Source organism: Ciconia boyciana, chromosome 1, assembly GCF_034638445.1.
Source record: "Ciconia boyciana chromosome 1, ASM3463844v1, whole genome shotgun sequence".
Taxonomy (NCBI): Eukaryota; Metazoa; Chordata; class Aves; order Ciconiiformes; family Ciconiidae; genus Ciconia; species Ciconia boyciana.
Window position 1 is genome coordinate 70,021,422 of NC_132934.1, and position 25,453 is coordinate 70,046,874.

The window sequence follows — 25,453 nt, forward strand, 5'->3', positions numbered from 1 at the left end:
TCAACATGGGTGTCAAAAAAGTTAAATGCTTGTAATTTCTGTGCAGGGCTGGCCAGTGAGGCAGGACTGTTAAGAAAACTTGCTTTCTGTGCAGCCAGATGCCTAGAAAGACTAACAAAGGGACAGTCCCTGCATAGATCCAAACTTAAGACTTGGTGCCACCTTGGTTTCCTGCCTGTACAGAACCAAACCCACCAGGAGCTAAGGAAGAGGCAGCTGTGATCTCAATGCTTCTCCAGTGAGAACCTATTTCTCAGATTATGTGAATAATTGTCATCTTGATGATCCCACTTCTTAAAGTTTCTTTTATCTCAGAGCAATTAACATGTAAATCTGATTTTTTTTTTTTCCCATGAGCCTTTTTCAAGTGGTATGAATTCCTGTAAATCACTTAAATAGGAAGCTCAGAAGTGTCATCTGGATTTTCTTGCCTTAGTCATTCCCTTCTCAAATAACTCCCTTGGTGTTACAGCTTTTAGAATTCACTTTCACTTACAAGAAGTTTGTTTGAGGGGAAAAATCCAGACGCTATTTTAGCAATCCAGCATGAGGAAATAAAGTAATTTTGATGCATCTGTTGGTCCCTAAATGCAAAATTCAATAGCCCAGCAAAACTCAAAGGAGGGAAGAAAAGAGCAAAATCAGTCACAAGTTTCTAATTTTATTTTAACAATCTTGCTTTTTAAAAAATACAAGTTTTGATTAATGCCAGGGGATGCCAAGTGTCCATTGGCCACAGGCCTTATCTCTTACTTCAGTTTCCCCTCCTGGGAGTAGTCCTCTCTTTTGTCAGGATAGCAAACAGAGCAATAAAATGCTAAATAGCTGAGTTGTGTTAAAAGGCTTGTACAGAATCCCAAAGGACTTATGTCTTAGTATGGCACAACTTCATTTAGCAAAGTGTTATTGACCTGGACCAGTAATTTAATGTTGGCAGAATATACAGTAGGTGTGTAAGGTGCATTGGGTGAGGTATTGTTTGCACTTTAATGGTACCACTATCTCTCTCCTGCAAATGGATCTATTATGCGGCAGAAGGGTTTGCATGGAAGTGAGACCTCGGTTACCAAAGGGAAGGGAATTCAAAAGGTGGAGCAGGCTTAGAAACAAGACATTGAAGAGCTCTAAATGTTTCTCTGTAGTAAGTAACTGCAGTGGCAGCAGAGCTGCCCTTTTAGTTGCAAGGGGGCTTCTGTACAGCCAACTACTACGAGAGCTTTACGTTCTCCAAACAGCACATTTACGAACAACCTAGAAACCATGGCACTACAAAGAACCACTTTTTCTACAAAGGAATTCTGTGCAACAGAAGCATCATTTTGCAGGGTCATCTGTCCCAGGCAATCTTTGCATTCACAGACAAATTTGAACTGTGATTTCACTGTCAATGGTTTAAATGTGCCATGGCTAGATGAATTTCAAATATGCCATTTTCTCAATAATGTCTTAAATGGAAAAAGGCACTCACTGTTGAAACAGCAACTTTGTTATGTGCTATGAAGGGGTACTGAAGTAAGACTTGTTAATAATGCTGCTGTGATTCTTCTAGCGTCTCAACTATGCTTACACTTCAGTGTACTAGGGATGTTCTTCTACGCACTTCGGTGCTGTCATGATCTTGGCCATAGGACAGCAAAACATAGTTGGAGGTGAATAGCTTGCTTTTCCTTCACCTTGTTTTTGGCAAAGTTGTTTGGTTGGTTTTTTTTCTTTTTTCTTCAGCTGTTTGACTGAAGCATGGAGTATTCCTAGGTACAGGTATCATCTAATTCTCTCTTGAGTAATATTGTAGTTCTTTCTGAGCTTTTACTATCTGTTTAATGCTGAAAAAGGAAGGTGCAAGGAAACAAATATCTATCTGTACGAGCATAATATACCTGTAATTACACCTCCTTTGGCCAGGAACTTAGCATCCCCTCGACACATCTCACATCACATAGGAAAAGTTCACAGTACCAAGTTTTACAATCACAGTCACTCACAGCACCAAGATTGTCCAGACAAAAAGAAGTTACTGAAGAGAAAGGCCACTGGCCAAAATTCACACAATTGCCCATGTAAGGGCTCAGGTTAAAAATAAAGCACTGCTGGGAAAGTTAAGCCTAGCCTTTGCCGACTCTCCACTTGGCGTGGGGAGAGCAGCAAGTCACCCATCCTAGCTGCAGCTCTGAACAGAAAAGCGCTATTGCCCCATCTTTCCTGGGGCCTTTTCTAGCCCCTCAAAACTCATCAGCCACCCGAGAGCTGGGGGAGAAGAGCCCCATGGCACCCCCACTTCTGCCTGTGGGAGCTGGAAGTTACCAGACTGTAAACGTGTTGTTGTAGCAGTCCTCTGGAGCAGGCAGTTGATCCCACTCTGTGAAAAGGAAGGTGGGACGGAGGCTCGGTCCCACTGAAGCCCGAGCCCTGAAGGAGAGAATGGATGTGTGTGCAGAAGTCTGGGCTGCGCCTGCGGTCCTGCTGTTGGCTCTGGGTAGCAGCTGGTTGTGCTTTATTTCCCCTTCCCATCAGGACAGCTTGAAAAAAGGCTCAGGACAGGAAAGTGGCATTTTCCCAGTGAATGCAGCCTTGCCCAGATAACAAAATATAAGCCTGGGAGGGGCAAAGTCCTTCCTCCGAACATGGCCTCTGTGCTCCTGCTTCCATTTGGCTGGTTTCAGGAGCAACTGTAGCCAGGCAGAAGAGCGGGCTTTAACCCCCACCAAACATTCATGGAGCTTAAAACCAAAGATAACCTGTGTTTCTATGAGAGGTTACTAACAATTAAACTTTTTCCCCACCCACCCTTAACCACATGCACATGGAGGACAGGATGCTGGTGTGTGGGCTTTCACCAAAGCTCGGGAGCTCTGTGCCGAGAAGTGAGGTTCACCAAGCACAGGGCCCACCCCGAGCAGCGCTGACATCCTCTGCTCTGCTGTTTGAGAGGGGGCAGGTTGCAGGCTTAGCCCCGTCTCTGTTCTCTCAAACAGAGATGGAGGGGGGCCAGAGGAAACCTTTCCAGCCTTCCCAGCCTATGTAAAGGGAGTCCCTACACTCTGCGTAAAAGAAAACCAACACTGATCCCATAAACATGCATATTCACAGAGAAATGAGAGCCCCAGCATGTGGGTGCTGCTGTCTGAAGCAAGCAGTAGGCTGCTGTAAACCCTGTTCTCACCAGAAATAAATGTCTCAGTGGTAGTGAAATGGGGTCTAAGCCCCTGGATTACATCCATGCCGGATTCACGTGTTTCTTTAGCATGTGAAGTTAAGAGGAGATGCAAAAGGTTGAAGCACAGAGGTAGACATTTTCGGCTTGGAGAAAGTGGCTTCTAGGCTTGAGATGACCAGACGGCCGGCGTGCTCCCAGAGGTTCCCCAGCTGGCAGGCAAAGACCCTCTGCAGCTCTGCTGCTGGGAAACGGAGGTGGCAGCTTTGCAAGACCTAGCAAAACCAAAGTGTGCTTCCTTTTGTCCTGCCCGCACCCCGAAGGCACGTCTCTGCTAGTCAGAGCCCTCTCGCATCTTGTCACTGTGGTCAGCAGGAGTTCTTAAAGGAGGGGACAAAAATCTGCTGGTCCCTGTTGTTTAGGGGAAAAGGAAAAACTAAACCTTTACGGTCACGAAGCAACACGACGTCCTGGCAGGGAGTGGGAGGGGAAGAGTGGGACCCTCCAAACAGTGCGGAGGGGCAGAAGCATTAGAAGAAGACTCGTCGTGAAGGGCAGGTGCGTTTGCCGGGGACAAGCATCAGCCGTAGGCTCCTGCAGGTAGTCGGGTTTGCGCTGAGCTTCTGCTGATGGATTTGTCCGCGGGAAAGGGAGGAGGAGAGCGAGAGTCCGACGGGGGAGCCCGCGTCCCCTTCCCCTGCTCGGCCACGGCGGCGGGAACCTGAGCGGAAACGCAGAGAGACTCTGCGGGCAGCGGGCCCGGTGGCGGCGGGAGCCCCTCCGGGGCGGCGGCCGGGGGGGGCTCAGCCCTGGGCGGTGACCGCCAAGGCATTCACGTACCCGTGGGGGCCCACGTCGGCGTCGGAGAGGCCGTGGGCCAGCGGGGCGGCGGCGGCGGGGGCGGCGGCGGCGGGGCCGTACTTGGCGGGCGGCGGGGCGGCGGCGGGGCGGAGGAGGCAGCAGGTCTCCAGCGCCTCCAGGCCGCGGCAGGCCAGGAAGAAGAGGTTCTTGAGCATGAAGAGGGAGAGCGGCTGCTGGTAGCGCAGGAGCAGGAGGCAGCGGAGCGCCAGGAGCGGGGCGTCCAGCAGCCCGGCGGGCAGCAGGAGGTGGAGGGCGAGGCGGGCGGCGCCGGGGGGGCGGGCGGCGCTGAGCTCGTAGAGCCACAGCACCGGCGAGGCCAGGCAGAGGAAGTAGACGGCGATGAGGAGGTAGCGCAGCGGGGCGGGCAGCGGCGCCGGCCGCCCGGGCTGCAGCACCAGCTCCAGCAAGGAGAAGCTGTCGAGCAGGTCCAGGCAGGTGGCGAGGAAGGCGGCGGCGGCGCGGTGCTGCGGCGGCGGCTGCGGCGGCAGGAGCAGCTGCCCGGCGCCCTCGGTGCCGATGGCCCGCAGCAGGCAGTACAGCAGCGGGGCGGAGAGCGCCAGGGTGATGCGGAAGCCGGTGGTGCCCAGCGGCAGGCGCAGCTCGATCAGCTCCAGGATGGAGGTGCCCAGGATCAGCGCCGCCTTGGGCGTGAAGGCGATCGAGTAGATGAGCCAGGCGAGGTGCGCGTAGGCGAAGTCGCCGCCGCGGGGGGGGCCCCCGGCCCCGCGGCCCCCGGCCCCGCGGCCGCCGGGGGGGCCGTGCAGCAGCAGCGGGTGCGGCGGCGGCGGCCCGGGGGGCGGCGGGGGCCGCTCCCGGCGGCGCGCCCGGCTGTTGCGGCAGAAGAAGATGCCCCAGCCGGCCGCCAGCACCAGGTCGGTGGCGATCCAGCTGCACCAGTACAGGTCGGTGACGGCGATCAGGTAGAGGTCCAGCAGCGCGCCCTGCCCCAGCAGCAGCACCAGGGACAGCGCCTGGAAGCCCCAGCGCCGCCCGCCCGCCGCCCCTCCGGGCCCCAGCAGCGCCCCCGCCGCCGCCCCGCCGCCCGCCGCCCCGCCGCCCGCCGCCGCCGCCCCGTACAGCTCCGCCGCCGTCATGCTGCGGCCCGGGCCCCCGCCGCCGCCGCCGGCGCCGCCGCCGCCGCTGCTGCTGCTGCTGCTGCTGCTGCTGGGGAGCGGCGAGGCGGCGGCGGGCAGCGGGGCGGCGGTCGGCGGCACCAGGGGCTTGCTGATGCTGATGCTGTCCTCCTCCTCTTCCTCCTCCTCCTCCTCCTCCTCGGTGCTGCTGCGGGGGCTGTGGGGGCGGCGGGCCCGCGCCGAGCCCAAGCTCGACCCCGAGCCCCGCCGGCTGCCGCCGCTGCTGGAGCCCCCCGGGAAGAGGGGCTGCCGGTCGGCGGCGTGCGGCGGCAGCGGCGGCGGCGGCGGCGGCGGTGGCTGGAAGGAGCCCGAGGAGGAGGAGACCGAGCGCTGGTTGGAGGCAGCGCGGTGCATGGTCCTCCCCGGCCCCCGAGCCGGCGCGCCGGGCCCGACGGCCGCGCCGCGGCCCCCGGCCCGCCCCCGGCCCGCCCCCCGCGCCGCCGCACCGGCAGCGGCGGCGGCGGCGGCGGCAGCAGCGGTGCGGAGAGCCCGAGCGGCGGGAGCCGGCGGGGCGCGGCGGGGGAGGCCGGGGGCGGTGCCGAGCCGCAACCGCAGCAGCTGCCGGAGCCGGGGCGGGCGTCTCCCCCGGCGGCGGTGGGGGGGCTGGGGTGGGGGAGCGGAGAGCGGCTGTGCGGCCGGGGGAGGGGAGGAGGGGGCGAGAAGGGGAGGGGGAGGCAGCCGCCCCTCCCCGGGGCTGCGATAGAGGCAGATCACGGGGAGCATGGCCCGGCTGCCTCCTGCCCCCCAGACCCCCGTGAATGGAGCCAGCCGGGCCTGGGCGAGTCACCTGTGGACATGCCGCAGCCCCCCGGCACCCACCCCAGAAAATCAGGAGTACTTCAGTCTCCCCCAGTCTCTCTAGCTGACCAAGACGAGGGCCAGCGCCCTGGTGCAGAGCCTACAGCGGAGCACTCGCTTGCGGCTCCTCCTCTGTGGCACTGGACATTCAGCTGCCCATACTTTTGGTCTGTTGTAAGTAATTGTACGTCAAAGTAAGTGGCTTTTACCCCACCGATTTCCTGAGCTGAGCCAAGCCGCATACTGAGGGCTCTGCCTAGCTTTCCGTGATGGGACAGTGTCTTTAAATTGATGGGAATAGCCCTAAAGTTCCTACTTCTACTGAAAGCACCAGTGGGGGCCTTTATTGACCCGCTAATAATGGCCTCGACTGGAGCTTGGCGGGCTGGATCTGTCACAGCACCAGCACTAATGACTTGGCACAGCATGTTTCAAAGTGGCTTGGTGCTCGGCATCACCAGTCCCTCATTCCTACCTGTGCCCACCGGTGACGAGCCGGGTGCTGTCTGTCAGTGATGTGAAGCACGCTGAATAAGCTGTTCCCACAAATGCCTGTGTTAACCACGCTTTATGATAAAGATCCAAAATAGCTTGACTTTTGAGGGTGTTGCTAATCAACACATGGGGCTGAGCGAAACCCAGATGCTTAGTACTGGGAAAGGACATCCAGGACAGCAGTGACAACTGTCTAATACATGTTGGTGCAGGCTCCCTGAGGAGCCCTATCTACTCCAGTAAATGTCACTGGCTGCTCTTAACAACAAGGAGAAATCAGTCTGGGGTACCAGAAGAATTCATGCTTAAACCTGAAACAAAGAAATAATTGAGAAAGGGGAGAACTTGAGGTGGGTTGACAGGAAGATTCCTTTAGACACATAGCAATAATCAAGAGGAAAAGCAGGGGAAGAAGAAGAATCACAGCAAAAGCATTACTGTCAATGAAGACTAGAGTGAGGGGGCACAGATAAATTAGTTTTCTAAAAGCATGGTCAAATCAGGGGGGAGAAAAAGGGATAACTGGAGGCTATGCGAGCTTTAATGTAGTTGCTTGGGCAGCACAATACTGAAGTGGTACAACCTCTAAACTGGGATAGCAACACGCAGGCATTCCCATGGTCTCCCACACTGGTTGCTATCCTGCTTTAAGTCCATGCTGCTGAGGAGGAATTAGGCATAGCAGGAGTGAAAGGGTTAACAAGATTGAAGTACTGAGAGTTTGGGTTATGCCTGAGGGAAGGAGGCTGTGTGTCAGGAGTAGGAGTGGATAGCATTGGAGAGAGATAAGGCGAGCCCTGATTTTTTGTTGTGAAGAAAGGAACTGCAAAGTTGCAAAAAGATACCAATTGTATTAGCTGAAGGAACGCATGAAGGACGCGTGAACAAGACATAAGCCAATAAGAGTTCTCTCAGTAGCACATATACAAACAATTAGAAAGTATATAAGCCATGTAATAGTTCAATAAAGGGTCTTCGTTTTACCCCTCGATCGGAGTCCGTGCATCAATCCGCTACATGCTGCTGCCTCTCTGCTGCCGTTACCTGCATGGCTGGAGCGAAGCTAGGATGGGGGGACACCTATTTTCTGCTACACTCACCTTGTGTTTTCAATGCTAGGATACACTTGCTAAGATTCAACCTAGCATCAGCGCTACTTGTGTTCATTGCCTTTCTCTAACTCACCTTGTCATGGTAAGTAGCATCAGATGAGACTGAACACACACGAGCTCTCTTGCTGTCTAAGGGCCCTTGCTCCCTAATTCCACATTTCAATTAGCAAATAAAAATACTTAATTTTAAGAAGGACAGTAATTACAGCATATCATAAGAAACATGAGTGTTCGAAAGAACAGTCTAGCCTGGAGGGTGGTGAATGGGCTGATGTATCCTAGCCTGGTGCCAGGATGGAGGACACGAGGCTTCACCCCAGGGCAAAACAGGCAGGACACCTATGCAGATGCTCACAGAAGGACCGGGATGCAGCAGGCAGCACCGCTAGCCTTGTAACTGTGGCAAGCATCACTGGCTTTCACAAGTTTAAGATCAGGTGAGTCCAAAGAGGGCTGTCGCCATTTATTTTCCAGCAGGTGACTGCATGGCAGCCTAAGGCTGAGGACGTCTCCCGGCAGGCTCCTGAAAGCCCTGTACAGTGTTGCCCGCAATTAGTCTGGGCAGCTCATGGGCCTCTGCTGAGGCGCTTGGCCCAGGGGCCACAGCTACGGCATCCCCTCTGGCACACGGAGCCATGGGGCTGCCCTTCCCCAGGGGCTGCTCCCCACGATCCACATCCCATGTCAATGCCTCAGAGGCACTGCCACGTTGCTGCCTCCGCAGTGACGCAGGGGACACTCTTCCCTCTGCATTCCTGGGGTGTGGTGCTGGCCCAGAGCCACCCGGCACTGGAAAACAGCAAGATTTGCGTGATAGAAGCAATGCAGCACCACTCTCAGCCGAGCAGCTTAGTCTGAGGTCATTCAAGATGCAAGAAGACAGCAAGCAGCGAGCCGCCTCTCCTTTCCTTGCCAGATACGCTCCCATCATGTTTGCTTTGCTCTCCAGCCTCTCAAGGTGTGTAGACTTTGTCAGAGATGAAAGTGCTGCGCTGGGGCTCTACCACCGAGCATTGCATGTTTCACTGTCAAGGCTTTCTCTCTTTGACAGACTTGCCTGCCAAAGAAAAAAAAACATGGCCAGACAATTGCTTTGACTACAGTTTTTGTACAACCCCACAAACACCTTGCTTAGAGCTCTGTTGGATGGTCTCTGTTATATAGGGAGCGTGAGGCTCGAGGCCATGGCCAAGGAGGATGTTTGCTGTCTGTGTTGCTCTTTCAGGTTTGAGCAGGGCCCAGTGCTACTTCTCTTTGACTGATGTCGGGAGTTGCCCAGTTCAGGATGGCTCAGGGTGGCAGCAAGGGTTCGTGAATGACACCGGCTGTGTCTTCTAATTTGGTTTCCACAGAAAGGCTGGGTTAGATGGCAGGGTAAGTGTGTGTGACCAAGAGTAGAGGGTAAAACCACATTCTTACATACTGGATCCTGGCCTTTATCTAAGGTGGGTACATTCACCTGATCCTTCTCAGGGTAAGTCAATGCTTGTGTCACTGGCATGATTAATGTGTGGTCAGTCCTGAGGATTAGCTAAATCGCTGTCGCTCCTACCACATTCACCTATTCCACTGCAAGAAAAGTTTTCCACTTCTACGAGAGGACGTGGAGTGAAAACCAAGCATCCATCAGGGCCGCCCAGGGCAACAGCCCTCATGCAGAGGGTTGCTCCTGCCCTACCTGGGCAACAGAGGGTGACGGCTTTGCCTCGTTGGCTCTCATGTTCCAGGTTTCCTGGGCAATGCACTTCCCTGCGTGCCGTAGGCTGGACATGCTCACTTAGCTGCCCTGGCAGTCTGCCCATAGGCACTCGCGTCTCCTCTGCTTTCGATCCAGAGGCTCGTTTCCCAAAGAAGCCTTGTTTCACAAAGTTTTGGGTGTTTTTCTTGCCAGACTGGCATCTGCCCCACCTACTGGGGTAAGTGCAATTGGATGGGGGTCCCCAGGCTTCGGGAGGGATGGGCTGTCACCCGCAGCTGGCCTGCCCACCTGGGGAAATGGGCTCTGGCACGCCAGCTGGGTGATGTGGCCAGCTCAGTGCAGGGGAACAGGGAAGTGAGGCACCGGGGGGGGGGGGGGGGGGGGGCGGGGTGCTAAGTGTGCCTGCCTGGGCTAGCATGTGCTTGGCAAAGGGGCTTGCACCTCTTGCACCCTGGGGAGCACCGTCCTGCTGGGCTGAGGCTGCGTGAGCAGGGCAAGAGAAGCCTTATGGAAAGGGTTCTCCAGAGACTAAAGGGGCTGGGTTAGGTCTCTGCGTCCAAGGTAGGGAGGTGGGAACAGGGACCTGCGGCTATAGGGCAAGGGGAGCTATGAGCAGGGATGGGGGAGCGCTGGGAAGGAGGGTGGGAGCTCAAGGGCTTCCTTGGGTTGAGCATGGGCTCCAGCAGGGCAAACACAACCCAAACAAACAGGTGAGAATAAGAAAAGAGCTTATTTGTGGGGAAGGAAACAGAAATTGTGCCTGTACCTTAAAATGGGAGTGAGGGGAGAAATGTCTTCCACTCGAGAAAGCACTGAAGAGCTTTTTGTAGCACACTGTGGGATGAGATATGACAAGCTGATGCTTCCCATGTGATCCAGTTATTTAATGCAATGTGCAGTCCTTGGAAGTGTTAGTGCTTAACCATTACTGTTAAAACATTAAAAGGTTAAACTATAAATAGCTTCCACTCTTCAGCAGCTCCAAAGCTATGTTTCTGGCTTCTTTATGTATTTATGTGTATGCATAGATATGTGTGTATATACATATATTTAAAGGCAAGCAGCAGACAACAGACTTTTGTGAAATAGTCATACTGAATACCTAAAATGCTACCATTTCTAGTTTACACTACTAGTGGAAACAAGTAGTGTGCCCTCAAAAATACCCCTGCTGGGGGAAAGGCAAAACTTTCTTGAAGGCAGAATTCAAGAGGAAACAAAATAATGACTCAATTTCTTGGGGGGAAAAAAAAAAAAAGATATGCAAATATATGCCTGAAAGAAAGACCAGAAACTAAATCCCTAATTATACCCTGCAGTAAGCTGTCAGAAACTGGCAGCAGTGGGAGGGAAGAAAGCAAAGCTGATCTCAGTGAGTTTGAGCATAATCTGCTCTAACCATACTTAAAATGCCTTTTGTGTGGGAAAGGAAGGTTCTGGGATTCTCTGACACACGCTTTGTACTGCACTTATCTAATCCATTCAAACGGTCTGGGCTGAAGTTACAGGCAAGTGTAGAAGAGTTTCACCTGGCCAGCACCAAAATTCAAAGACACCTCGGTTTGTCTGCCTCTGAATGCAGTCTTTGTAACTAAACTGCTGATCCAGTATTACAGTGTGGGGAACACAGATACTCTTCAAAAGGGTATAAAAGTGTAACAATCTATTGCTTGTAATTACATTTCAGTTCAAAGAGCTTTCGATACCGGCATAAAATGCAAAGAGATTTTTTCCGTGCTCGTAGCAGGGTAGAAGTTTGGAGAGTGAAAAGGATTTGGGGGTTGCGCTTAGTATCTCAGTCTTAGCACACAGTGTGTAATGGAACTGACCTTGAGGAGAAAGTGAAAGATCTTAGTAGTTGAACTGACTGAAAGGGAAAAGCAGGTTTATTACAGTGAATTAGGGGAAAGAGATTTCTTGATGGAACAGTTTGGTTCCTAGAGAAGCTGCCTTGCTGGTGTGGGGTTTTAAACTGTTGCAAACTGGATCCATAGAGGTCTTTAACGGCATAATTTTCATCAAATTGCCTGTGTGGCTGCAAAAATCCATAAAGACCTGTGCTTTTATAAGTGAGATTGGGTAGATTCAGTAAAGGAAGGGTTTGGGTGTGCCCCTGAAGGGCCAACATCTATACCAGGGTGAGCAGGTAACTGCTTAGCTTGTGTTCAAGGCCCACCAGAATCCGTAGACTAAGCGCTTCTCAGGGCTTACTCTGGTAGGCTTTTCTCACCGCATCTACCTGGGAGCAAACTCCAACCTAAATAGGGCTCTCAATCCCTCTTGTTCAAGTTGTTCCTTCTTCAGTGTTTCATTACTCCAGTGTTTAACTCTGCTCCTTATGTTGCTTAACGATTTCTATGGGACTCTAACTTCCAGCTAAGGCTGTCTCCTACAAGGGACACCTTCACCCTAGGCTGCCTTTTTGCTTTGACAATACTATAGTGATCAAAAGCATTTGAGAGGTTCAGGTTTTGATCTCTTTCTGCCTAACTAAACCTTGATCCGCCCTATCTTGGGCAAGTGCTCCAACTACCTGAGTACTGGATAAAAGAAGGGGACTGGTTAATGCTTTTTATTATTGTTTATTATTAGAGGTCAGGGCCATAGGTCATTTCTTCAGGATGTAGAATACAACTCGATTCCCTTCTCTGCTGAGAATGGCAATCCTTGTCCTGTCCCTCCAAAACTGCTTTTACTGCTTTATCGATTGTTTCTTTCAACATCAAGAAGTTCTCACAGCTCTGAATCATGCTTGTTTTGCTGTCTAATGTGCCTCCTGTGAGCAGTGAACTTTGTAGATGGAAAACTTTCTCGTGGAGTATCTTGTAAGAACACCACAAGTGAATTGGCTGTTTCTAGATCATGAAAGCTGATGGTTTTCACCTACTGGGATCTTTAATTTTCCACCTGCTGAAATGAGCAGAAGCTTCTGGCTCTAATCTGAAAGTTTGCCAGTTAGTATATGTCTCCCTAACTCCACTCACCTTTCTCAGACAGTACCAGAGCACGGCTCTTGTGAAACAAGTTGGGTTTCTTTCATGATCACAAAGGGTTTAACATAGTGCTGAGTAAGCTTCTAATGGTAAGGATGGCTTTCCATATGCCCTTAGGCTTGTTCTTCATCTGCAATAGCAGATTAAGTTGGTGGCATCTAGCTTGTGGCTTCCCCACCCAGTAGAAGTAATCATTACAAACAGCTGCTTAGGTCAGGTCCCAACTAAATGCCTACCTTGAAAGCATCTCATATACAGGTGGCATCCCAAAACTGGTCTTGACTATAAACAGTCAGTCAGGGCACTGTAGCTTGTGATGTGTCCTTTTTTCTCCCCTTCACAGTGGGAATAGTCAAAGTTGCACTCATCTCACCCAACTGTGGCAGATGTAGAGCTTACAGGGAATTACAGTTTAGCCCAATCAAAAGAATCACTGGAGTGGTATCTTTCAGGGCGGTTCTCTCAAGAAAACCTGAGAATGGCTTGATGAAGAGAACAAAAGACAGAATTTGTCGTGATAATCTCCTAGGGCAAAGACATGAAAGAGATCAGGACAGTACTCATGAAATGTACACACACCACCTTAAAATTTCTTTCAAAGAAAACATCTTTTATTATTTTTTTTGTATGTGCTAGATCAAAGGAGCAACTCTGGAACTGGGTTGAAATTAAAATGAAATCTAAAACAATCACAGCTTGTGATTTCTCTGTATGACACGTAATCACTCTGCTACAGTATACATGACGTAATCTGAAACATTACCCATTTATTGGAGGGAAAAAGACACACCGGGATTAAGATGGGAAGAAAAAGGACAGTAGCGTTATATGAGTCCCTGAACACCAGGCCAGTAGTTGCATGTGTCCTCTGGAATAAAGGAGTTGACCTCTCTGGCCACCATGTTATTGCATGACATAAAAGCTCTCTGCTTCAGATCCAAAACAAGGTCTATCCCTCCTCTGGTTCCTCCCTGCTATTCTCAGTTGCTTCACCTCACTGCATACTCCCTTTAGGCTTGACTAAAACCCATCCATCTGTGGAAGATGGAGTTGTTAGGATTGGGTCTTCACCATGTTTGTTGTATAGGGCAGTGCACCGTACAAATATTAAAGTATTAGGTCAGCAAGTGAAGTCCCCTCTCCTGCTTGGTCCCATAATCTGCACAGAAGTACGCTTGCTCCAAATGAGAGAAATACGGCTTCGGAAACAACACTTCTGTGCAATACATGAGACAAAGGAAAGGTTTTGTTCCAGCCACACTTGACGCTAATTCCAGGAAGCTGCAATTCCAAGGAAAAAGGATTTCACCGAATTCTAGCAATAACAGATGTCCATAAATGAACTGCGTATAAGCTAGAAGCCTGCACAGCACTCTAGCACAAAACACTTGGAACAGAGGAGACCTGGCAAGCACTTTCCTCTGTAGAAATCTTCCACAATCCAGTATCCAAGAGCAGCTGGAGAACCCAGATTTCGTACTCCATCCACTGTGCCCATGCAGTCCCTGGGCAGTGACTTGACAGAGTGCACTGTTTAAAGGAGCTGAGCAGGGGAAGAGGGGAAAGGTTTCAACGTTGCTCAGACCAAGGGCAGCCCATCTGACTAATTACTGCACAGGCCAACAAGCACAGCCTTTTATGCAACCTTAACTTGGTAAGAACTGGGGAAAGGGTACAAGATTCTTCTAGATTTCCTCCCCTCCATCCAATTTCAACTCGCAAGTGAAGCATTTCTTGAATTCCTTATCACTGAAGTTCCTCCTATGCATTTTTAAGACTCCCAGAGCACTGTTTCAACACCACTAACATAGTAAAAAAAAAAAACAAATCTGGACCTAAAAGCAGACTTGGAATCTGAAGCAGATTCACATCAGTCAGCTCACCTCCACTGCTATTCCAAAGACGGATCTGCCTGGCTCGCTCTCTGTGCAAATGCAAACCTCCTCCTTTCTTGAAGGAGGTGCTACCTCCTTCCTCTTGCTACCTACCTCACTTCTGGCTGAGATGTGCCATGCATGCTAATACGAAATTACAAACCACTTGTGATTTCTCAAAATTCTTCTGCATGTTCCTTCCACAAAGCTACCGCCATCATCAGACCAGCAGCCAGTGCACCTGGCTCCATTTGGGATAGCTGATTCAGCAGTGCTACACCCCTCAGGGAACACTGGTTCAGCAGCACCCTGTCTTTGAGTAAGTGGCACCACAATCTTAACAAGTAACAAGGAAGAGCTCTGCCAAAGGTTACTGCACACAGATGGACAGACCTTAGTGTTTCTGCAGATCAGTACCTACCAAATTGAAGGCGTTATTGCCAGCAACCAGCTCTCTCAGGTCTATGTAATCACAGCCTAGAAGACAGTTCCCAATTAATCCTAGGAAACTTATCACCCAAGTTAGCAAATACTGCAAGTAAAGGGAGCGTTCCTCTTTCTGCACTGGATGTCACCTCTGAAAAGTGAGGCTGAGGGACACTGGAGCTAGTTTATGAATAAATGTTTTTTGGGCCTCCAGTTTCAGGCCTTGCACACTGGGTCCACAGCACAATTGTGACTGTGGAGATGCTCTGAAAGCTAAAAGACCTTCCCTATGTTATATGCAAAGTCCTTCCCTGTACTTATCCTTCTGGGAACTGGAGACAAGTCCTTGCCTTGTGTAGGTAGATGAAATGGTAATTTCTTTTTCTCTCCAGTGAAAGGCAAAGGATTCAAATCTAAGATTGTGTTCCTCACATTACAGCTGCTTTTAGAAGCAGCCAAGCAATTCTTGTCCTGATAAGACAAAGGAGAACCCCAGATAGTGCTAAGAGAGGAAAAGACTGCTTCCCACTATGGATAACACAGGAGGGAAATTCACTCAAAGAGATATTTTTCTGCTCCTATTCAGAAAATAAGGCATAGAGAAAGAAGCCAAGGCTAAGGACCTCTCTGCCTGGGTCACTGACAGACCACCCAGTCCACTTCAGACACAGAGCCTGGTATAACATAAGAAAAGAGCCTGTTCTGCAGTGTGACCTTCCTAGGAAGATACATCAGTATTGAGAAGATGGAGAGCTGCTGAAGCAGAATGTCAGCGCACATGGATGCTGAGATTTTAATTAAGAACAACTCAAACTTCTGCGCAGAACGTCTTGTTTGTACCCTGTGTATGGTGCTGCCTGGTAAAGCAGGAGGGAAGAAAGAAGAGGCAGAGCAGACCTATTTCTGATCTCTCAGTGTGGTGTGAGCTGAGCATAACTAGGAACACCAACTCAGTTGTGCTGGCTCCAAAGGCTTTCCGTCACATAGGCAGGCTGATTTATGCTTCTAAAATCACAATGCTCCTCTGGAATTAAGACACTCCTTGCTGAGCCAATCTTTCACATGGAGTTTCTTGAGCAATGTTGCTTAACTCCTTTGGGCTGTCACAGTCCAAAGGAGACACGGGGCTTGATCTTTCTCTGGGTAGCCCAAGCTAGGAAAACAAAGGCAATGGAAGGTGCATGTCATTAGGGATATGGAAATGTTCCTGGGCAGGCAAGTCCTAGCTGCTAATTCATGTTCGGGGGACTCTACCTGCATGCTAAAGGAAAAGGAGGGAACAGGGATCAGACCATATGGGGTATCCCTGAGTTGCAAACCACACAAGGGAAGAGAGAAAAAAGTGAAGAACAGATACATTTATACTCTTAAAGGTGAGGACTAGGGATCTGGGGCTCACGTACCATCCTGGCTTGATGATCTCCTCTTTCAATCTTTGTGTGCAAGGAAGAAGCAAAGGTGGGCTGTGACTCTTTCTGGTTGGCCTTTGTTCCAAAGAGGGGCCCCTCTTTGGAAGCTGTGCCAGCTGAAGCAGGTGGATATCCCTTGCAACATTTGGGGTCTGGGTGCATGCCAAAACAGCCTCTTGCTGCAAAGCTGAGTTCTGGGCAAAGACACCTCTGGAAATTCAGACTCTGTGGTGGTTTCCTCTGCTATTGAGAGCAGGCTGCTGGCTCCCTAGCGGGATGCAAAAAGGCAGAAGTGTTCACAGAATGCTAAATAGCGGGGGGAGGGAATAATATAACTTTCCCCTCAGCCCTGCAGCAAGTTGCTCTGGCTCCTGCAGCTTCCTTTGAGGGGCCCTGCCTCTCCATAGCTGCCAGAGGACTGCAAAATGGGACTTTGTTTCAGACTGACAGTGATGCAGTGGCAAATCCCCAAGCAAACAGAATTGGTTAAAGTCCATAGGCACTTATTCTTCATAAGGAGAACGTTAAGACTTAAAGCCTTCCCTTGGCAGAGTGTCACCACAACACAGCTTCTGGTGCGCTCACGTCACAGACTGGACGAATAGCGCATTGTACGAATGGTATGGTGGCTCCCTGCACAGGGAAGAGCTTCCTCCTCAAACACATTGTGAGGAGGAGGGTGGCCTTGCCTGATCTTCACACACAAAGGGTGGAAAAGAAAGAACTCTGATGGCTGAACAAAACTGGGATTGCTGGGACAAGCCTTCTCCTTATACCCTGTTTCCATTACGGCTCAATTATTGATGGCAGCAATGTACGTTCACAGTTGAAAGCCTCCTGGCAGCTGTCAGGATTGCAGACGAGTATCAATAAAAGTAAGGGGCTTTTAGTGCTGAGACAGGGAATTTTCTTTCATGTTGGCTAGATCAGAAGATCACCCCAGGTCTCTCCCCGTTCCTCCCCTCTTCCCTTTCCAGTACATAAAATCCCTGATGGTAGATCTTTAGGCACACCTGTCTTAACCCTAGCTCCAGTTCTCCTTCTTGAAAGCAAGTTGCACAGCATCATTCACATCCTGCACTATGTAAGATGCCTCCACCAGGCTGGGGTCAAAGCAGAAGTCCCGATGGCCGTGGAACACCGCCTCCGTTGTGCACTCCTCCGTGTTACTGGGAACATCTGCATTGTGGCGGTAGACCCCAGTGCAGACCAGAATCGACTCGCAACTTTCCACTGAATTGTTGCAGTCCTTCCTCAGCTCGAGGTGATCCTCAGTTTGGGGACTGGCTGCCTGCGGGCTCCTCTTCACCCCAGCTGGGACCTGCTTCTGGTGAGCTGACTTGAGGTAGTTGTTGTAGAGGTTTGCCCCATAGATATCAGACATAGGGTTATCCCTGGATAAGGTCACAGTGTGAAACAGAAATGAGAAACTAGCCCATGCATCAATTTCTGGCTCTGGCAGACTGGGATTAAAGCAGCACTGAGGGAGGAAGCAGCACAAGATGTTTGTAACATCAAGAAAACCACCCAGACTGAGCCGGTGAGTCCACCTACTGCTGTGTCCTGTTCAGCTGTGGTAAAGGCCACATGCTTCACAAACATCTTTCAAAGGGGAAAAGACACGTCCAAAGCACCCATAGCAGTTTCAGCCATTACTGTAATGTATTCCCTACGATCCCCAAGTGTTTGGCCTAATTGGGCTAATGGTACCCCATATGGGTCTCTAACTTTTTCTTTAGTCCAGTCATGCTACTTGTACTCTGCATCCCACAGTAACAGCTTTGATAGGCTGACAGTGCCCTTCAAATTATTAAAAGCGTAGCATGCAAAAAGCTAGCAAGCCTCTGTTCTAGGATGTGAGGCTCCAGAGATGCCATGGGGATTTTGGTATTCATTTTAGAAATCTCCATTTAAAAAAAAAAAAAACCCACACTTAAGAGAAGTCAGTATGCAACTCCCTAAGGAAACCGGCAGGAAAAACAGTCTCTTACCCAACTGCATAGAGGCGTCGGATGGGAGACTTCCAGCCCTGTTTCTCCGCCTGCTGTTTTATCAAGTATTCGGCATAGCGGTAGGTGACCGTGCTGGGTTTGCCAATCAAGGCCTCGTACTTCAGCTCCCAGCCTGTCACTTTCTTGTAGATGTTTTCCAAGCAGAGAAGGAAAGTGCCATGGCCAAACCTGCTCCAGAAAGGAGGTCATCAGTATCTCCATCACACCACTTAAGCAGCAAACACTCCTCAGTGAGGAGGACCACCTGCTGTAGCCAGGGTACCACCTAGTTTGGACACGGTATCCACCCACACACACCTCCACAGGCAGTGGTCTGGATTTTGCTTCTTGAAAGTTTTAGTCTTTGTTTCTCATGTAGTTTTCATGTCTCTGCTGCTAATTAAGCCATATAGGCAGACTCTAATGCTAAAAAATGTAGTATGTAAGAAAAGATCATCTGCAGGAGGGATGTATTAAATAGGCTAAAACAGATAGCACACATGCTTCTCACCTGGGCATCTTGGCTTCAGCCATCCACAGGAGATCCATGTTGCAGGCGAGGACAGGCAGATGGGGGTACGGTATACCTTGCAGCTCTGCCCCAGGGTTCCCGTTGCTCAAGAGTACGTCAATAATAAGTTGCAGGCTTGTCTCCCACCTCACTGGCTCACCAAACAGAATCACCCCTGGAAGATTTCAAGAGATGCTTGGAAACTCACAGCATCCAAGTACAGGACCCACTACCAAAAGCCACCCACTAGCAGAAGCACCCCTCTGCTGGGATGCCATGGCTTATACAGCTACTGTCTGAACACGGCTTGTGCCAGGGCTCCAGTCTGCATATCACTGTACCACGTGCACCACTGCTTCCAGCCACGCTGGAGCGTGGCTTTGCTCTTATCAGCTTGTGCTTCACACTGTGCGAGGGCAGCGAGGCTGCCTCCTGACTGTATCCTCTGAATAAGCTGCCTGTGGATACCAATGAGCCAACAGCTCATCATTAGCTCCCATCCCAGCTGGCTTGCCTGACTGTTATTTCTGCTTGCTGTTCATATGCAAACAAAGGCTATTGCTTACCTTCTATAGTGCGGAAGCCAGTGGTTGGAGGAGGCTGCCAGAATAAAACAAAGGGTGGGTTAGTAATGCAAAACCTAATGCCATCTCCAAAACAAAACTAAAAATGCTTCCTTTGAACCTGCCAAGGCAGGACACAGGATAAAGAGGCAGGACAAGGCCACCTGGGATCCCGAAGAAAGATTTCCCCCACCCCCCATCCCAGATTGGATTTCACAGATCTTGCATTCCTGTCTCAGAGCTAGAGATGTCAACCAAACCATATTATCACTCACTGCAAGGAACAGCAACAAAACACAGGTATGGCATGAGACAGGAGAGGGGAAAGTCACTGCCCTTCCAGCAGGAGCCAACACTGGAAAGAGCAGAAAGATGATGGCTGCTCAGCACCAGTCCCAGGCTCTTGCTAAAGAAAGTCACTAGCAGCCAGCTGCTCTGTGCCTCTGCAGCTTCCCCACCCCATGCTATATGCTGTAAGCACCACCACACCAGACCACCTGTTCTACTGATGCATCAGGAAATTACCAGCTCCTTTGGCCTCCGGCTCTGATCCACCATGTCTAACAGGGGATATGCCTTCCTCAGTGCCTCTATGGTGACCACATGCTTGAAGCCCAGGCTATTTCAGACCATCAAGGAAAGCTGTGGAGACTGTTTTTTTTAAGTGACTGTTTTTTTAAGTTACTTGCAAAAGCATCTACAGCATTAAGGAATACAAGTCCTAGTAGCAGAGCAGTTATTTAACCTGGTAATGCATAACCTCATAGCTTTCAGTCAAACTGTATGCTGTGCTTCAACCTAAAGGTGGCCCTAAAGGTTACAAAAAACCCCAGACTGGGGTGATTTAGTTTGTGATCAGCAATCCCTGGAATTAGGCAAAGAGCAGAGGTCGCTCCAAGACAGAATGGCTGTGCTTTGGGAGACCTTTAATGCCAGGTTCTCATATTGGTGCAGCGCAGGGGGCTGGTCAGGCTTCTTGGCTAGAAGCAGAATCAGTGAAGCTCTGGTCAGCTTAGCAAGTGAAATAAAAATAGTCTGTGCTGATAAAACAATGCAAGCAAAGGATGAGTTGCGTTTGCTTTCAGAACACTTTGCCCTTAGCTCACCCTACTGGCCTTGGTGAAAGAGACAGGCCAAGGTTTTGTACCAAATGAAGTCAAATGTTAAGTACAAGGCGTGACTCTGTCTGTGTACAGGCTGAGATGTTGCAAACCCTGCAGGCAGTTCTTACCTCCTTGCAGACACGGGATATGTCAGACCTGCTGTGCCCTCCCCTCAGCCAGGCAATATGCCTGTGGGATTGTCATTTAGACCACATCCCCATACTGGGATGCTCTGGTTCTAATGATTTTTGAGTTCCTTCAATTGCTGTCAGATTCCCGGGGAAAACCTTAGCTGTGGGAGAGCTGGCAGTGGTCTCTAACGCGCTTTGCATTCGAAAGAATAGGAAGGAGCACAATTTTATCTCAAAAGCGAGAGAGGCCCAAAGCCGATGGAGTCCTCACGGTGACATCCGACCAGCAGGAACAGCAACGCAGCTACAGGAGAGGTAATCAGTGAGAGAAGCCAAACTCAGACCAAGGACAGCCAGGAGGTGACCCAGATGGAGATCAACAGTAAGTGCCTCCATTTGAGCCTCTCCGTGAGGGTGCCTCCCCATAGGATCAGGCCAATGGCCTTTCTGTTTCCTTGTGGTTCTCAAGCTGACCGAGCGAGTGCCGGGGTATGGGCAGGGCAGAGGCAGCAGCATTTAGCTGGGAAGACATAGCGGGATGCGCAGAGCACCACGAGGCATGCACAGCAAAGGATACTTCTGGGCGTTCTCTTCCACGGGGCCCTGCCCGACCACCAGCATGCACTTCTGGTGGAACTGGCTGAAGAGCCGCAGGGGGCTGTGGGACAGGATCACCTGCTCCGGAGACACCTGCGGGAGGGAGGAGAAGCTGCCGGGGGATCCGCGGGGAAGATTTCCCCTCTTCTCCCTGCAGTCGGGTCGCACCCCTTCCCCCTGCTGCCACCCGCCTCCCTCCATCCCCTCGGGACGAGGCAGGACCAGTCACTCGGTGGTGCTGCCACCCCCAGCCCTCCACCCTTCCCGAGGAAGTCGCGCTGGGTGGGCTCCCTCCTTCTCCTCCTCCTCCTCCTCCTCATCCCGGTGCCCCCTCCACAGCCGGGACACCTGAACGGGGGACGGCGTCGGGCCGTGAGGAACCCGCCGGGGCAGGGGCCTGCCACCGTTACCTGCAGCCCCAGCGCATGGGAGAGCTCTCCGGCCTTGGCCGACCTCAGGCAGTTGCCGGCGTTGGTCAGGAAGACGACCGGCACCCGGAGCCGCCCGCTGCCGTCCGCCAGCCTCCGGAAGGCCTGGCGGGCGGCGGGCACCGCCTGGCTGCCCCGCACCAGCACCCCGTCCACGTCGAAGAGGAACCCGAAGGCCGGCGGCTGCAAGGCGAGCGGAGGCGACGGTCACCCGCCGCCGGGAGCCCTTCCCTCTCCCCCCCCGCCCCCGCGCCCGGCCCCGGCCCGCGGCGCCCTTCCCGGCCCACGGCAAGGACGCGGCCGGTGGCCCGGCCCCTCGCCCCCGGCGTCGCCGCTCACCCGGCCCCCGGCGCTGCTCCCGGCGCAGCCCCCGCGGGCGGGCGGCCCCCGCGGCCCCGCGGCGCGCAGCAGCCCCCGCCCGGCCCGCAGGCAGCCGCGCAGCGCCATGCCGCGCCGCTCCCGCCCGGCCCGGCCCGGCCCCGGGGCCGGCGGCGGGGCACGCCGGGGCTCGTAGTTCCCGGACTACAGCTCCCAGCGAGGCGCGGGGCCCGGTGGGGCGGGACCGGGACGGGCGCAGGGCTGCCTGCCTTCATCCCGAGCCGGTCGGGCGGGAGCTGCCCGCGGTCCCCGGGAGGGGTGCTGCCGGCTGCAGGGGTGCAATGTCCTGTCTGCTTCGGAGCAAAGGGTTACAGGTTTGGGGAGAGCTGGGAGAGAAACTGGGGACGGCGGATGGTTGCACAAGCAGGTGTCGGGAGCAGCACCGAGGCTGGCGGGGCTGGACACGGTAGAGGAAAAGGGAGCACGCCGGGGAAACGGGAACGAACAGCCCTGCGATGGGAGCGGCGTGCAAAATCACGGACGAGGAGAGATTTGGGCAGGAGGGAGCGAGAGGCTTGGACCCCTCCAAAGCAATTACGCCGGGTTTATCTAACCCATTCCCAAAATGAAAGAACAGGAGACCCTCGGTTTCGTGACTGAAGCTGCTCCAGTGCCCTACGGTCCTTACGGTTACAAAGGCGTCTCCCAGAATATGGCCTGGCTTCAGTCTAAGGTGGTTACGACTTACCCTGCTCGCAGTGCACATGCAAAGTACCTTCACTGCAACTTGTTACCTCTGTGAACTGCTGCCCTGCCTTTGCTCAGTCTTTCCTACGCTAACCCAAGTCTTCTGGCCTTTTTGCTACAGATCATGAAGTTTTCTAAAACTCTGGTCATTTTTCTTGCTCTCTGACAGGCTGTGTCCCAGTGGCTCCCTCTTTCCTGTGGCGCAGGACAGAAATCTTGACGCTGAATTCAGCTGAGGCCCTTCCAGACCTGAGGAAAGCAAAAGGTTCACTTCACATCCATGGAGATGAAACAATGTTTGTTTGCTTTCTGGCTAGGCTTAAGATGTCCTGACTGCCGCGATACGGCAGGTTTAACACGTATGACTTCAGGCGTCAATTACACAAACAGTGTAATTGTTTGTTTTTATGCTTCCATTGCCACGAACAGCAGCGTTAATTCGTTTTTGACCCACTTTAACACCCAGAGCCCTTTCTGCAGAGCTATTAAAGCACTGGCAACGCAGTTATACATTTGTACAAATGGGTATTCCTCCTTAAGTGCCTTTGCCTTAACTGAATTACCTACTGTTTCTTTTACATAACTTCCTCAACTTGCTAGGATCGCTTTTATTTCTCAGAAGTGTTCGCAGCTCCTCCTGCTCTGGCAAAATTTATGCTGGTCTTGGAGACATTACTGAAAGTATTTAGCTCCAGCGAGCCCTGCAGAACTGGGCTTTAAATCTTCTTCCACTAGCACAAGGGAGCAGTTGCAGGCACTTTGACGTACACCTTCTCAACTCCTTCTACACCCGCTTACAAACTAGGGACAGCCGACCCAAAGCCTTCATTTTCCTTGGCTGGCAATGAAAAATACAGTCAGAGAGAGGGGCAAAGACTTTCTACAGTTAATGACAAACACAAGAACGTTGTCTCGGGTGTTTCTCAGTGATCCACTAAGGCGGTTGCTCCTGGCAGAGAAAAAAATCTGATTGATTTACTGTGATTTATGCTTAAGTATTGGCTAATGTGGATTTATGGATTTATGCATTTAACGATGCAACCACTTGCAAGTTAGATGGGTTGTTTTGGTTACTGGCCTCCAGTCACTAACATCAGGCTGACCGAACTGGATTGCTGAGGTCCATCGGTCCCTTCTTTTGAACTATAAGGACGCTTTTGCTCATCTTTTGAACTAAGGATAAGGATACTTTTGCTCTTTTCCTGTTACTGAGACCTGAGAAATAGCTGTGAGAGACATCTAGCCAGTTCCGTATTGCAGAATTTAACTTTTAAAATGCTTAGTGTATCTAAATATCCTCGGGTTTGGGGGAGGTTTTTTCCCCTCCCGTTACAGCCAAAGCTCTTACCCTTTGATGCCCGGCGCTGAGGAGAAGCACGGCGGCGGAGAACGGCGCAGGGGATTTTTTTTTTTTTTTTACCTCATTTTTTTCGCGCCGCTCGGAGGCGCGCGGGGGTGCGCGGGCGCTGCGCGCGGCAGCGCGTCCCGCGCAGGCCGACAGGGGGCCCCTCTGCTCCACGGCGCCGGCGCGCGGGCGGGGCGGGGCGAGGCCGCAGCCGCCCACCTGCGGCTGCGACCCCCCCCCCCCCCGCGGTAAGTCTCGCCGCTACCTCAGCGGGGTGGGGGGGTGCTGGCGGTGCCGTGCTGGCGGGAGAGGGTGTCCATCTGCTCCAAAGTTCACTTTGGAGATGCGGGGCGATGGGGAGGCGGCTTCTAACCTTCCCCCCCGGGGGAGGTGCTGTGCCCGCTAATGCTGTTTGTGTGCGTTGCGGCATTTTCCTCCTGTGGGTCAGCCGTAGCAGAAAGCATTGGTGTGGTTTGGGCTGCCACAGCGCACGGAGGGAGGTTGGAGGTAGGGCTTGGGGTCGGTGGGGCATTTTTGTCCCCACCGTGCCTCTGACACACGAGGTTACCTGTGCAGTGGAGGCCGGGTTGGTAGAGAGGGCTGTGTTCCCAGCCAGGGTACCTGCCGTTGAAGAGGTGCCCCCGAGGAACATATATGCCCTGGTGGGTGTTCACAGCAGGCTGGCAGAGCTGCTGTATTTATTTTTACAAGGAAGACTGTCCAACAGGCTGAAGTGCTTATTTTTAAACCGACATGGAGGGAGTTTGCCAGCGGTCGGGCACAGGCTGAGCCTGGCATGCGCAGCAGGGCCCGACAGCGGCATGGCTGCCAAGCACCACTCCCTACAGCGCCTGCTTTGGCTGCTGACCCCCATCCTCCCAGCACCAGCAGGCAGACTTTAGCCCATCATCCCTGTGCTAAATGCCCAGTCATATAATTTTCCCTTCAAGAGATTAGACTTTCTCAGTGACACTACTAGGAGCTTCTTGTTTTGCATTTTATAGATGGATGGGCCTTATGATTTCTTCTGTAGGCACATCTGGCAACAGCCATATCCCCTAATACCCCTAGAGATGGTTTGTCTGCCCTTCTCACACAAGCCCACAGGAGACTCCCTCTTCTTCCGCTGTCTACACTGTACTTTGATGTTTCCCCCACACCATTGCGTAGCTGCCTTTAAAGACAAGCAAAACAGGCAGTTGCCCACAGCCTTCTCCCGTGGGTTCCTATGTAAACTTTGCAGGTCTATTTTCCCTGGGTAGCCCTGTCATCACCCGCCCCTTCCTGACCTTCTAAAATCCCCCTCGAAAGCAGCCCTACCTTCGGTCTCTTTTACAGCTGAGGCTCTAATGGCCTGAACCAACCCTCCCCCCCGCCTCGGTTTATCTCTTCTCTTTCTCTGCTGCAGCCTGCTCATGGAATGATGGACAAGCTAAAGGTTGAGAAAATACAGTAAAATGCCTTTCTTATCCTGTAATGACCAAGGGGGAGGACACAGCCTGATAAAAATGACAAGCCAGAAGAATTGAGAGCCAGACCCTTCACCTGCCTGTCCCTCAGCAGACAGAAAACACTTGATAGACCTGCCATGATTGCAGCTGCTGCAAGCCTGGAAAGAAAGGAATTAAGTACTGAGCCAATTAGAGCTACAAGTTTCTGGCCAAAAAAAAATGTCCTTCTGCTACCTGTGAAGAAACTAATTCAGAGACTTACAGGGGAAAAACCTGAAGCAGGCTGAGCATCAGGAGCTGGTGGAAAACACCTCTAT

General features: G+C 52.0%; 2 protein-coding genes across 4 annotated transcripts; both read right to left on the bottom strand.

The window, feature by feature from the left end:
• Positions 1-3,954: 3,954 nt before the first annotated feature.
• On the bottom strand, positions 3,955-5,499 carry TMEM121B (transmembrane protein 121B). The gene is made up of 2 exons (XM_072875472.1): positions 5,227-5,499; positions 3,955-5,037 (listed from the first exon to the last, which is right to left on the bottom strand). Exons 1-2 carry the CDS (start codon positions 5,497-5,499, stop codon positions 3,955-3,957), a joined length of 1,356 nt encoding a protein of 451 aa, XP_072731573.1.
• Positions 5,500-12,831: 7,332 nt separating this feature from the next.
• HDHD5 (haloacid dehalogenase like hydrolase domain containing 5) lies at positions 12,832-21,760 on the bottom strand. 3 transcript variants are annotated; one of them, XR_012044240.1, is made up of 9 exons: positions 21,615-21,760; positions 21,258-21,458; positions 20,828-20,940; positions 19,542-19,635; positions 19,020-19,053; positions 18,454-18,628; positions 17,943-18,131; positions 15,946-17,345; positions 12,832-15,695 (listed from the first exon to the last, which is right to left on the bottom strand). XR_012044240.1 is itself a non-coding variant. In XM_072873881.1 (8 exons), exons 1-8 carry the CDS (start codon positions 21,720-21,722, stop codon positions 16,976-16,978), a joined length of 1,284 nt encoding a protein of 427 aa, XP_072729982.1. In that variant the 5' UTR covers positions 21,723-21,760; the 3' UTR covers positions 12,832-16,975. The 3 variants fall into 3 exon arrangements, 2 of the variants coding, with proteins under 2 accessions (XP_072729982.1, XP_072729993.1); XM_072873881.1 differs by having other exon boundaries at positions 12,832-17,345; XM_072873892.1 differs by lacking the exon at positions 21,258-21,458 and having other exon boundaries at positions 12,832-17,345; positions 21,615-21,759.
• Between the last annotated feature and the right edge of the window lie 3,693 nt (positions 21,761-25,453).

What these genes read in the sequence shown, in the direction of transcription:
- HDHD5 (XM_072873881.1), bottom strand. Translation starts at nt 21,722, where the DNA reads ATGGCGCTGCGCGGCTGCCTGCGGGCCGGGCGGGGGCTGCTGCGCGCC. An exon ending in GGAGCAGCGCCGGGGGCCGG is followed by an intron (nt 21,459 to 21,614) that starts GTGAGCGGCGAC and finishes CTCGCCTTGCAG; the next exon opens with CCGCCGGCCTTCGGGTTCCT. An exon ending in CCCATGCGCTGGGGCTGCAG is followed by an intron (nt 20,941 to 21,257) that starts GTAACGGTGGCA and finishes TCCCTCCCGCAG; the next exon opens with GTGTCTCCGGAGCAGGTGAT.
- TMEM121B (XM_072875472.1), bottom strand. Translation starts at nt 5,499, where the DNA reads ATGCACCGCGCTGCCTCCAACCAGCGCTCGGTCTCCTCCTCCTCGGGC. An exon ending in TCAGCATCAGCAAGCCCCTG is followed by an intron (nt 5,038 to 5,226) that starts GTGCCGCCGACC and finishes GGGGCGGCGGCG; the next exon opens with GGGGCGCTGCTGGGGCCCGG.